We start from the raw sequence: 12890 nt of genomic DNA, 5'->3' as shown, positions 1-12890 counted from the left end.
GTCAGAAAATCCACCTTTGGTGAATAGAGCCGTCCGTATTTGACTCCAGTTTTAGCCAAAAGTCCCATTTGCACTGGACTAGTATTACCTGTAGACCTCTATAATTTGTAATAATTGCAGAGTTCTTCTGTAATCTTAATCCCATGCAAATCTGCCATGTCCATCCACAAGTCTGCTATTTGTCGATTAAAAATTCCGCCAAGAATTACCTACCATTATGCCAAACACAAAGGCTGTGTGATAATATTAGTCCCGTGCAAATTGGCATCTGTGTGATTTGGGGTTGTATTGGCTGCGTTGGCATTTATGAAGGAAAGCCTTGACATCACATGTGGGGGGATGATATCATTACGTTTAACCCCGTCAAATACAGACTTTGCTAATCCCGTGCGAATGACGTATGAATAACTGATGTTGGGGCTGGAGGGGGTGTCATTTATAAATCGCACGAGGTCCCCCGGTAATACTAGTCCCATGCGAATAGGGCTTTTATTTGTGTCTTTCTTTTCTTCCGCTTGGAAACTCGAAATTCTCTATCTCTCCGTCTTTCTCTCTCTCTCTCTCTCTCTCTCTCTCTCTCTCTCTCTCTCTCACGCACATACATTCACACATTCACACATCAGCCCTCCAGCCTGCAGGCCTAGTCGAAGTTTGGCACCCAGTTGTCAGTGCTTTGCATTTGAGTCCGCTAATGGAGCGACAAGGGCCGCCCAACTTCCACGAGTACGAAATGCCGAGATCTTCTTCCCACTGCCTCACCCCACAATCTCTCACACTTACACTTACACACACACACACACACACACACACACACACACACACACACACACACACACACACACACACACACATCACCTCCGGCCCCTGAGGTTGCCATTTTACACAAACATCCATCTACATCGCTTGTTATCACTCTCTTCCTTCTTTGCCCTCTTGCTCGCTCTCCCTCGTTCCCTCTTGTTCAGTCTTGGTCTCAGCACTTTATTCCTCTTTCTCTTTCACTCATTCTCGGCCTTCATTTTTCTCTTTTTCACTTTGACTTTCTCACTGTTTTTTATCACTTTCTTTCTACCCTGTTGGTTACAATTCAGGTTTTTTTTCTTTCAATTAAATGTGCTTTTTGTGGGGCACTCTGGTAGCTCACCTGGTTAAGCATGCACCCCACATACTGAGGCTCAGTCCTTACCATAGCGGCCCGGGTTTGAGTCTGCATTATTTTGCCATTTGGTGGCGTTAGAACAATGCCACCAAATGGTAATACATGCAAAGATAATCATAAAGATGAACAGTTCGTACATTGAAATAAATCTCTCTCTGGAGTTCCTCTTGTATCAGTGTGTGCTTGTGCAAGCATATTTGTGTGTGTCTGAAGTTGTTCAGCATTCATTCACTACAGCTCTGCGTCTCAGTTGTTTTTCGCTCTGTCCCTCCACATCTTTCTTAGAATTTCTCCTATTCTTCTGCACATACTGTTTCTCTCTGTCTCCCCTTCACTCTTTCTCTCTGCCTGACTTCACCTCTTTCTAACTCTGGGTTCTGTGTAAGTTTATTTCAAAGCAGCAGAAAGAGGAAAGGAAGTGCCTTATTCGTCACACATCAGTACATATTTTGGTGTCACTGAATGAATGAGACAGAGATCAAGACTAAATTAGAAACTATGTTAAAGATTTTTCTTTGGCCTTAGTAGACTAGTCTCACATTGCCAGGTCTATCTCCACAGCGCTTTGGAGTAAGGTCTGGCTACACCACACATACATTCTGGGATAGTAGGAAAAAAAACTCTCTGGGTAGTGTGCATTTATTTAAACCAATCACAATCGTCTTGGGCGGCGCTAAGCTCCGGACGCACCTACGGTGGCTCTGCTAAATAGTCTCGGGGAAGGAACTTGTTTTGGTGGAACATTTGCACCCCGCAAGAGACAACACCACATACAATATAAAATGAAGTTAACTGTTAATGTAACACAATACAGTAAAGTGAGCTATTTAAATTAGCTTACCTGGGTATCACCGTGTGTACTTCGTCCACAGCAAAATCCTGCTCCAAACGTCCCAGTTAGAGAGTAAATGTCATACACATATTCTTTGTACATCTTTACAATCATTCCTGGAAAGAAACAAGCAGGCCTGACTTGTTACACGACTCAAATTATCTTCAAAACTTTCCATTTTCAACATGTAGCTTGCTAGCTCGGAATTTGAGATGTACTTCTGGTGATCCAGCCCATAGTAGAGAGACCACAGTATGACAGGAAAGATGGGAAATTGGGATCATATGCAACACAGCTCCCCATCTGAATCCAAATTTTAGAGTTTATGGTTATGACACCCATCTTAGAGTACTGGCCCATTACAACAGCTCTCTCTATTTTTCATTTCCACTCCTTATGTTTTGTTTTTGTATGTGTCTCTCTTCTTTATACCCATGCTGTAATGCTTAAACTTAGAATATGTTAATGTTTAACCCCATTTGTCTGCTGATAGCAAGATATCCCAGAGGATAACAACCAAATTTGGATCAGTTTGGTCTACAGGGTGCTCTAGTATTTCTTGGGTTTGATGCTAATGTGAGTATGGATTTAGTTATTGGATATATATATATATATTTTTTTTTTTTTGTAACCATTGCTATGATGCTCCACTCATGCTTGTGGGAATGTTTTCCTCTGGGAACTCTTGGATGTCAGTGTGCTAAACAACGTTGCCCTCACTTTCTGTTTTGTCAAGAAATCAAACCCAGAAGACAAATGACAGGGCACATGAACCATTCCAGGGCCGATAGCTCTGCAAGTTGGGTTTTTTGTTTTCGTCGGTGGAGGTTTCCGCTCCACCGAGTCCCTTTTGGTTCATTCATGTTGTCGGCCTTCATTTCTGTCTCTTTTACTTATTCTTCGTCTCTACCTCCCTCACTCGTTCACACCTTTATATATCTGTAGCCTATTTTTATTCTCACTCAAGGCTGACAGACAAACTGAAATGCACTTACGGATCCCAACACACACACACACACACACACACACACACACACACACACACACACACACACTTTATGAAGGACTGAAATGTGTTTGGGGGTTGACTTGCTGTTAGTGTGTTTTTTTCCCCACCAGTCAATACTCTTTTGTACTGACTGTCATTCACAATGACAGCTGTCCTCCAGTGTTGTTGTTGTGTGTGTGTGTGTGTGTGTGTGTGTGTGTGTGTGTGTGTGTGTGTGTGTGTGTGTGTGTGTGTGTGTGTGGCACTGTGGAAACATGCCAGTAGCAACATTACGACAGACATTGACAGTTCTTTTAACAGAAGAACTATTGAAGTGCTTCTGCCAGTTTAGTGGCCATGGGTCAATTTGCTCAATTTGAGATCATGTGGAAAAACACAAGCCTGTAATAACGAGCCAACATCACTTCTACTTCTACTACACACTATGGATTTGTGTAAGGTTTAACAGACAGTTTAACCATTTACACAGAGGTGACTGTGAAGGTTGGTTGGTCGGTCAAACTCTGAAGCTCACTGGCTTTTTTTGTACTGAAATTCAAATTCAGACTAAGAAGGGAAATACATGAGGTGAGCAGTAATTTAGGCTTTAATTAGTCACTTTATCTGAATGTCAGAAATCTAGTTTCATTGTGAGGTCTATTGAAAAACAACATCATAACGGACGGACTTAACCTCAGGGCTTTAAAACCATAATAAGGGTGTTTTACATTCTGAATGTTCTTGAGCAGGGATCTTTCATGTTTTTTGAGCCAAGGACTCCTAACCTGAAAGTCACCACATATTTTATAAAATTGGGTTGCATACCATGTAGGGTTGCCTAAAGCCTATTTACATACCTTTTTTATGGTGCCCAATGATACTAAGCTATTAAAACAATAAATATCATCATATTGTAATGTCAACCACACAGTGAATCCATAAACTTAACTGATGGCTACCAAAGTTACTACGGTACAGGCCAGTAACAGTATGAGGTACTTGTACTTTACTTGAGTCTTTTCTTTTCATGCCACTTTCTACTAGCCTGGCTCCACCCTCCTACGTACTTCTGCTCAATTTTCATTTCCCTTCAGTACTCCGTCTGGGTTTGCGGTATAGTCTTGGGTTTTCTCCGACCAAATGTTTGGCGGTCCAATCAGCGGACAGAGGGAGTGGCTGAGAATGATGATGTTGAGGTTGTGACGTGCGCTAGTTTGAGTTGTAGTTCCGTAATGGCGGTGGAGAAAGATGCGGTCCATTGTGGCAACGCTGCCAAATATCCAGAAGTTAAAGCCCGAGCAAGAACAATCTTTGCTGAGTTTTCATGGTGGCCATGATGTTGTGGCCCTCCTCCCCACGGGGTTCGGGAACAGTTCAATTTTCCAGCTCGCTCCATTAGTTGTTAATGAGTTGGCTAACGCTAGCGATGCTAGCCGATAGTTGTTGTCTCCCTTCTTGTTAGCTTGGTCCTACCAGACAGCACGTAGGAGGGCGGATCCACCAGTTTTAAACTTCAACAAAGTACCTACCTTCAAGGAAGTTAACACTTGTCAATGGAGAGTTGCCAGACTCTCTGTACAAATGAAATGTACCAGAGTCTGGTAGGACCAGGCTAACTTTCTACTTCTACTCCGCTACATTTCAGAGAGAAATATTGTACTTTACTCCACTACATTTATCTGGCAACTTTAGTTACTTTACAAATTAAGATTTTTGCACACAAAACACATGGTTTATAAAATACTATGTTTTTTTTCTTCTGTATGATAAATAAACCCCAGCTTAAATGATTAGCTGATGAAACACTTAGTTGATTGACAGAACTGTTTGGGTCGTTTCCAGTTTCTAAAATGTGAGGATTTTTCTACACTGAGTACTTTTACTTATAATACTTTAAGTACATTTTCCTAATGCTACTTACATACTTTTACTTAAGTAACATTTTCAATGCAGGACTTTTACTTGTAACAGGGTATTTGTTACAGTGTGGTGTTAGTACTTTACTTAATTAATGTATCTGGAAACTTCTTCCACCACTGATAAACAGAGTAAAGCTGAAAGGTGTAACACTGTCTGCCTCCAGATCACCTACAAGGCCCTGAGCTCGTTGGACCCGAGCGCTGATCTGACAACCCAGAGGGGACGGGTGTTCAAGCTGAGGAACGAGACCCATCACCTGTTCGTAGGTCTGTACCCAGGGACCACCTACTTCTTCACCCTCAAAGCCTCCACCAACAAGGGCTTCGGCCCGCCCGTCACCACCCGCATCACCACCAAGATAGCAGGTAAACATCCTCTGTGATATTTTGATCTGACATTATTCCATAAAAATAATTTGGTATTTGTCTGTGTGTGTGTGATTGTCGTGTCATTTCTGTTGACATTTTGTCTGATCTTTGCTCTCAAACCACACAAAGACATCGTGGCACACTCGTGCTTATTATAACAATTATAGCAGGTGAAGAACAGGACGCTGGAGGCTTGTTTGTTTGCCAGGTGGTGCGTCGGCATGTCAGTCAGATTCTCTGTGAGTGTGCCAGTCTGTCTTTGTTTGTGTCTTTGTTTGTCTGTCTGGGTGACCGTTTCCATATCTATCTGATTTCTTTCTCTCCATTTGTAACCCTTCGTTTATGTCACCCGCCTCGGTCCATAGAAAATGTCAATGGCACCACAAAAAAAAAGAAGGAAAACAATTAACTTTTGTGGCACGAACTGTGAAAATGTTTATTCTGGATCAAGAGGACTTCTCTATGATTATACCCACTGTTTTGTGAAGGGTGTTTCTTTGTTGTTTAAATGACAGAATGACAAAAAAAACTTCACTTTTTCTTTCTTTGTATGCCTCTCCTTGCCCTTTATTTCTCTGACTCACCCTTTCGGTCTCTCTCCAGCTTTACCTAACTCTGTCTCTGTCTCTGCTGTTTCCTCTTTCAGTGTCTCAACCGCTCACGACCCTCTCTCTTTTCTTTCCTCTGTCTCTGTTCCTACCTTTTCTCTCTTTTTTTTTAACCTATTAATCCCTTTAATGGCACATCTGATTGTCAATACAAGGGGTAACGTCAAACGATACATTCTTTCTTAATCGTGATTAATCGCTGAATTTCTATAGTTAATCGCGATTAATCGCATGTTTTATCACGTTTAAAATTCTATTATTTTCCCTTTCAGAACTGTTTTTAAGTACATATTAACAATGGAAAGCAATTCTTACCAGTGGATCTTGATTGGGAATCAAATAAATGCAAAGAAAGTTGCTTTATGAACTTGACTTTAAGATTTGTATTTGTTTATTATTTATTTACTGTAAACAAAAGGAAAATGTGTGAATCTGTCATTATTGCACAATTCAGAACATGCCAACCGTATTACGTCTTTAAGACCCAAGTCCTCTACGATGCTGACAGGTCTGCAGTTAGTTGCCACCCATTTCACAAGAGCTGTAGTCATTTTTTTTGGATTTGGTTTCATCCACAGGTCGGCAAGTAGCACTCTCCAAAATAGGGCTTTCACAATCACAAGTTCTGTGTCATATAGAGCTCAACAGTCTGGTTCCGGAAGTAAAAATCCCATTCATTTTCTCCATAAGGATTTTGATTATCAGCAATAATGTCTAAACCATCCAAGGTAGACCGACCACAAGCTGTGAAATTGTAAAACAAAGGTTTATGTACCCTGTAGAAGCCACAAATCCATCTGAAATTAACCTTGTTTTAAGAAAATACTGGCATTAGCAATGATGTCAGAAAAGGTTGTATTTCAACTTAGCATGTTTCCTTAATATCTGATGACATATTGGGGTCATCTTTGGATGTATTACAGTAAATATATTACATATTGGACCTTTAATGTAGAGCCCTGTGAAATCTGTCTCATTTCTTTTTTTAAATTCGTAATTTCACGATTCCGTTCATGATTCTGTTATCACAGAAACTATTGGGCTCTACGTTATGCTGCCATCAGTTTGTGACCCTTGTCGAAAAAACCACCGGGCTAAACATCTGGGGGAAACCCTGCTTACACACATTCAGTCCTGGAATCTGCTCGGCGTCACAGCAAGTGGCCACATATTTGAGAAGAAACACATACTACACGTATATTTAACCCCCTGGGGAATCTACTTTTAATTCAATAATGGTTCCCAAAGTGTTTTAATTAAACCCAAATAGGATGCCTTCCTCGCTCCACTGAGTCCTGGCAGTGTTAAGTGCTGATTGAACCGCAGCGGACTGAAGTCTAAATGTGTCATCGCCGTGTTATTAGCGTCGTCCCATCTGTCAGCACCTACACTGAATCTAGCATAACCTTTTCCACAGAGTCTCCATTCCTCCATCTCCCTTACAAATCTAAGAGGTTAACAAAAAAAAAAAAAACACATGACACTTCCACACATAACAGAGATGTCTCTGTCCAAATGTCACGCCATCCCCAATCTTCATTAACTCATTCAGGGGCCATTTCAATGAAATGATGCAGACAGATAGGACTGGGTGCACATAGACGGGGAGGGGGGGGGGTTGGACTGTTGATAACCTAAATGCCACAACAATCAGGGGGAAACCTGTTGATGTTTTACTCAGACAAGTACTAGTATGAGGGCATGACAAATGTGAAATTAAAAAGTTGACTGTCTGTCTGTGGAGTGGAGAATACATCCATATTGTTATTGCTCTCAACAGCCCCGGTTCAAATCACTGCTGTCAAGACATGATACTTTATTGTCAAAACACAACAAACAACAAAATCTGAGCCTGGGCGCATTTGATTTGTTTTTAAAGCTCTACATGATATATTTGCCTCTGCTTGTATTTATGACAGTATTAACTCAAGAGTTGCATGTAGATGGGAATTCCTTGATTTTACATTAACTCAAAGGAATGAGGTATGGTTTGCCTTGACATGTTAGCCTGACAAGCCAGACCCACATCAAGATGTTGTGTCTGGGAACTCACCATTGGCAGGGCTCAATCCGAGGGGCGGGATAAACGGTTGTCTTTCAAATTCCCTCTGCACGCAATAGGATAGCACTACAACCAGGCAGAGCAACGGTAGTTCATAGATTAAACGGAACTGGTCGGCAAAACTCCGAACACATCTTCCTTTTTTAAGAATGACTTCAGTGCCGTTCTTTGTTCTTTTCTCAAAGAAAAGCTTAACTCCAAGTCTTCCAGAGTTACGTCCAAAGCCGATTTGAAAGACCGCTGTTCGCCAGCAGCAGCAGCAGCCATCTTCTTTGTTTTCAAGTAGCAAGGAATTCACCCGGAACCGTCGCAACTCTGCCGCCATTATGTTAAGCCCGCCCACTGACTCTTTACACAATGTGATTGGCCCGGCTAGAGTTTGGCTTTTCCAGCTCGCAAGCCAACGGAGAGTAGCTACACTGACCCTGGCTGCAAATTACATTTGCTGCCGCTAGGGTGCTTCTAGATTTCTAGGCTGTTGACATGTACACACATTTCCAAAGTAAACCAACATGAAAAAAGATATATGTTGAATAATGAGAATCACTTTCTGAAAAAAGTCTGGTATCCTTTTCTCTCCTTTGCATTTCCCTTAAGCATATTGTTTATTTTAGACCTTGAAACTTATTTTGGTTGTCACACGTTTTGCTCTGTCCGTTCACACTACACCTTGTTGAAAGGCACATGTTGAGGGTGAGGAAAATAAGGGAGGAACGGTTATACAGTAGAGCGTGTATTTCTGCTAGAGTAATGTAGTTATTTCTGTTATGCTGGGCAATACACTGTGACTTCCTGGAAGTGCCATCATTACGTGAATGGTACCCTGTTTCAAATGTCAATTTCTGCAGCTTCATTTTCTTTCTTTCTTTCTTTCTTTGTTTTACCACCAGCCCCCATGATGCCAGAGTACGAGTCTGAGGCTCCGCTGAACGAGACAGAGACCACCATCACTATCCTGCTAAAGCCCGCCCAGTCCCGTGGCGCACCTATCAGGTAATGTCTTGTCTCTGTTTTATATTCCTATGTTGTACTCCTGTCTCTTTTCCTTCTATCTCTTCTTTCTTTTCCTTCTCTGTTTTCCTACCCACTACTTACTTCTCCCTACACATCCCCCCGATTCCTCCTCTCTTCTCCTCTTCTCTCCTTATCTCCTCTCTTCTTCTTTCCTCTCCTTTCTCCTCTCCATGACTCCTCTTCTCTCGTTTTATTTCCTCTCCTCTCATTTTGTTTCCTCTTCTCTTCTTTCCTCTCCTCTCGTTTTATGTCCTGTCCATTCCTCTTGTTTGGTTTCCTCTACTCACCTTGTCTCCTCTCCTCTCCTCTCTTTCCATCCACTTTCCTCTCCTCTCGTCTTCTTCGAGGGTCTCTTTGAAAGCCATTAAAGTCACTCACGCATAAAGGCCCAATTTGTATCCAAAGGACCTCAGAGAACTGGACATTTTTTATAACGGATTGTCGGCATAACAAATGTTTTTGGGGACAAGGATTGGAACAGATTTCCCATAATGCACAGGCAAACATGCAATCATGGTCACATATGTGGCATATAGTGGCACCCAAAAGCACAATAACAGACATGGATACTTGCATGCACGCTTCACAGTGCATCCATCGACTCTGGAAACTTTATGTGCAGTTATTTAATAAATATCCACCAATGGTGTTTTGCAAAGTTGCATTAGAATGCTAATATCAGGTTTAATGTTACAAAAGATGATGCAGTCAAACCCTCTTCCCGCAGTAGTGGCAGGGAAGAGCAGCAGGTTGTCATTGTTCATGAGTGTTTCTGTGTTTATAGGAAGTCAAATCTGAAAACAAGAGGAAGGAAATGATTTAAGTAATAATAATCAAGTGTCGCTGTTCCAGTCGCCAGCCCACAGCACTCACTGCCTTTGTTTTAAAAAAGGACACACAGCTACTTTATTCCTTTCCTAATTTTTTCAGCCAGCACATTTTTTTTTTTTAATTAAAAGTTCACTTTGAACATGTGATCCCATCCATTTCATTTGCGTAGGGGAGAACATAATTCTTCCGTTGCCTTTAGGGAAATACAGCTTTGACAAGGGTGTGTGGAGAATATATATCACTTCAATTTGGACTTGTGGGAAATGGATTGGAGAAATGTGAGCGCGGGTCAGTGGTTTAGTGTTAATTTCTGTAAATCCCATACCATACCTCGCCATGTATCACCCACACATGGCAAATATATCTTGAATTAGGCTGCAATCCAATCACTAACATCTCTATGGGCTTATCAGCCCGAGATAAGCCCCTTGACGTGTTTGCTCATTATGTGTATTATGTGTGTATTATGTGTATGTTTTTATTCACATGTTTTAAGTGCCAACAGATGTTCGCGGGGTAGCAGGGAAAAGGCTTCTGTTGGTTAATGTGCACGCTAATGTTTCTGCAGGAATTGTGTTTTTTGTTTTTGTTTTTTTTATTCTGAGGAGATCAGAGCACCTCGAGTTCAGGAGCTTAGATGAGGAATGTTTACCGAAATGGCTGTGCTAAGAGGAGCAGCTGTTGTGCTTGAGACACACATGCAACATGAATACACACATCGGCATGCATGCTCAGGTGCATACAAATGTGCATTCACATAACTGCACTGTGGCTTTAATCCTCTTCCGTACGAATGCATATGCACACACATACAAAAACACACACGCGCCTGCACTCATGAGCACTTACTACGCAACTCCTCCCAGATGAAAACGGGTACATGCAGGTCGTCAGTACAAACTCATGAACTTGCAGATAGAAACGTGTTTGCGCACGCACAAAATGTAATGTAATAATTGTGATTCTGAGAAACACGCACACGACCAGACTAGCACACATGATAATATTCACATGCCAGAGGTATTTCTAACGATAACAATGCATATGGAGACACTGGGACACCCATAGGAACACCTGTAACACCAAGCGCATGCGCATGCACACACACACACACACACACACACACACACACACACACACACACACACACACACACACACACACACACTTGAAAACACACACAATTCCCTAGTCGCCCCTTGTACTAGGCCTCTGCTTCATCCCCTGTGCAGCCACGGAAAGCCATTAGTTTGAAATGGATATTTCACCAGAAAGGCAGAAACAGCAAAGAGAGAGAGAGACTCATCTTTGGTCATCAGCAATTATCTTTTATGAAAGCTGCCAAACGGGAGCTGGGGATAATTGGCCCCGGCCTCCTTCACAGAAACATACATTTCCCTAATTGCGTATAATTGTGAAGTGAGTTCTTGGCGTGGAGGACGGAGGTAATTGCAGAGGGCCGCTGCGTTTGTCCTGACCGCTAAAGGAGCCCTCAGCCATTCATGAAGCCTCTCAGAGTGGAATGGAAACACACACACACACACATGCATAAGTCCACACACACACACACACACACACACAGACAAAGTAGTATTAAGTATATAAACAGACCACTACACACCTGTTAGAACACACACACACACACACACACACACACACACACACACACACACACACACACACAGACAAAGTAGTATTAAGTATATAAACAGACCGCTACACACCTGTTAGAACACACACACACACACACACACACACACACACACACACACACACACACACAGACAAAGTAGTATTAAGTATATAAACAGACCACTACACACCTGTTAGAACACACACACACACACACACACACACAGACAAAGTAGTATTAAGTATATAAACAGACCGCTACACACCTGTTAGAACACACACACACACACACACACACACACACACACACTCACACACACACATGCACAAGCACACCTGCTAGAGCACATACTGAATGCGCACATACACACCTGCTAAAGTGCACATACACACTAAAACAGACACAGGGACGAGAGAGACACATCTGGACTTATTTTGTATAATATGTAAAGGAGGATGTAACCCTACATAACACACACACACACACACACACACACACGCACAAACATGCTCGCACACACACATGCAGACATGCACAAACATGCTCGCATACACACATGCGCACACATATTTCTTACTTTTCGTACTTTTCTTACTTTGGTGCTGAGTCAGCACAAGAGATAATCTGCCAGCTACTTTGTTAGGAAGTTAGCTGAAGCTGGCTTCCAAAGTAAATCTACCATTTGGAAAAAATAGCGACCCTTGGAACACATTTCTCTCCTTCTTCTATCAAATGATAGATAGGCATTTTCCTGCAAATCTTTCATAGACCTGAGCCTTCTTCTGCTAATGCTTTTATTGCGAAAATGGATATAAAACAATCTGGCAATTAAAGAGTTTTAATGCTGGGTGCTCCGTATTGATTGAATAACAGGGATAAGTATAATGGTCAGGTCAAACAAATCAGTGTTTTAGCTGAATTAGGATAAATTCCCCTTTCATAGAGTTCAAATGACAATGAACTCCAACCCTCCTGTACCGATAGAGATGTGTGCTATTCGACCAAAGGAGATACAATATTTTCAACATCCCCACCCACATAGAAATGCCAAATTGACAGAAAAACTGAATGTCTCCTTAACTACAGTGGTTGATTGCTTAACTCTCCAGCAGTACATATTTTCTTTCTTTTGTCAGTAAAAAGTACAAATGAAACTTTATGTGTGTGTTTCCAGCTCCTACCAGCTCGTTGTGAAGGAGGAGCGCAAGTCCAAGACCCGCCGCGCCGCCTCTGAAGCCCCTGAGTGTTTCTCCGCCCCCGTCAGCTTCCGCAATGCCTCCGCCTTGGACTCCCCCTACTACATTGCTGCTGAACTGCCGCCTTCCAGCCTCACGATTGTACAACCGTTCACGGTGGGAGACAACAAAAGCTATGGAGGTTTCTGGAATCGTCCTCTGTCACCGGCCAAGAGCTACAGCATCTACTACCAGGCCATGAGCAGAGCCAACGGGGTGAGTCTCAAGACTCCAAAAGTA

At 42.1% G+C, this 12890-nt stretch overlaps 1 protein-coding gene across 1 annotated transcript in view; it reads left to right on the top strand.

Annotated features, from left to right (window-relative positions):
- Positions 1-12890, top strand: part of ptprt (protein tyrosine phosphatase receptor type T) — a 438297-nt gene that overhangs the window by 241007 nt on the left and 184400 nt on the right. Inside the window, exons 12-14 of the mRNA XM_078247539.1 lie at positions 5063-5264; positions 8828-8930; positions 12590-12866. Of these exons, the coding sequence (XP_078103665.1) occupies positions 5063-5264; positions 8828-8930; positions 12590-12866 (582 nt within the window). The remainder of the gene's footprint in view (positions 1-5062; positions 5265-8827; positions 8931-12589; positions 12867-12890) is intronic.

This window comes from Sander vitreus, chromosome 4 (assembly GCF_031162955.1).
Source record: "Sander vitreus isolate 19-12246 chromosome 4, sanVit1, whole genome shotgun sequence".
NCBI classification, from domain to species: Eukaryota; Metazoa; Chordata; class Actinopteri; order Perciformes; family Percidae; genus Sander; species Sander vitreus.
This window is presented reverse-complemented; position numbering and strand designations above follow the sequence as displayed.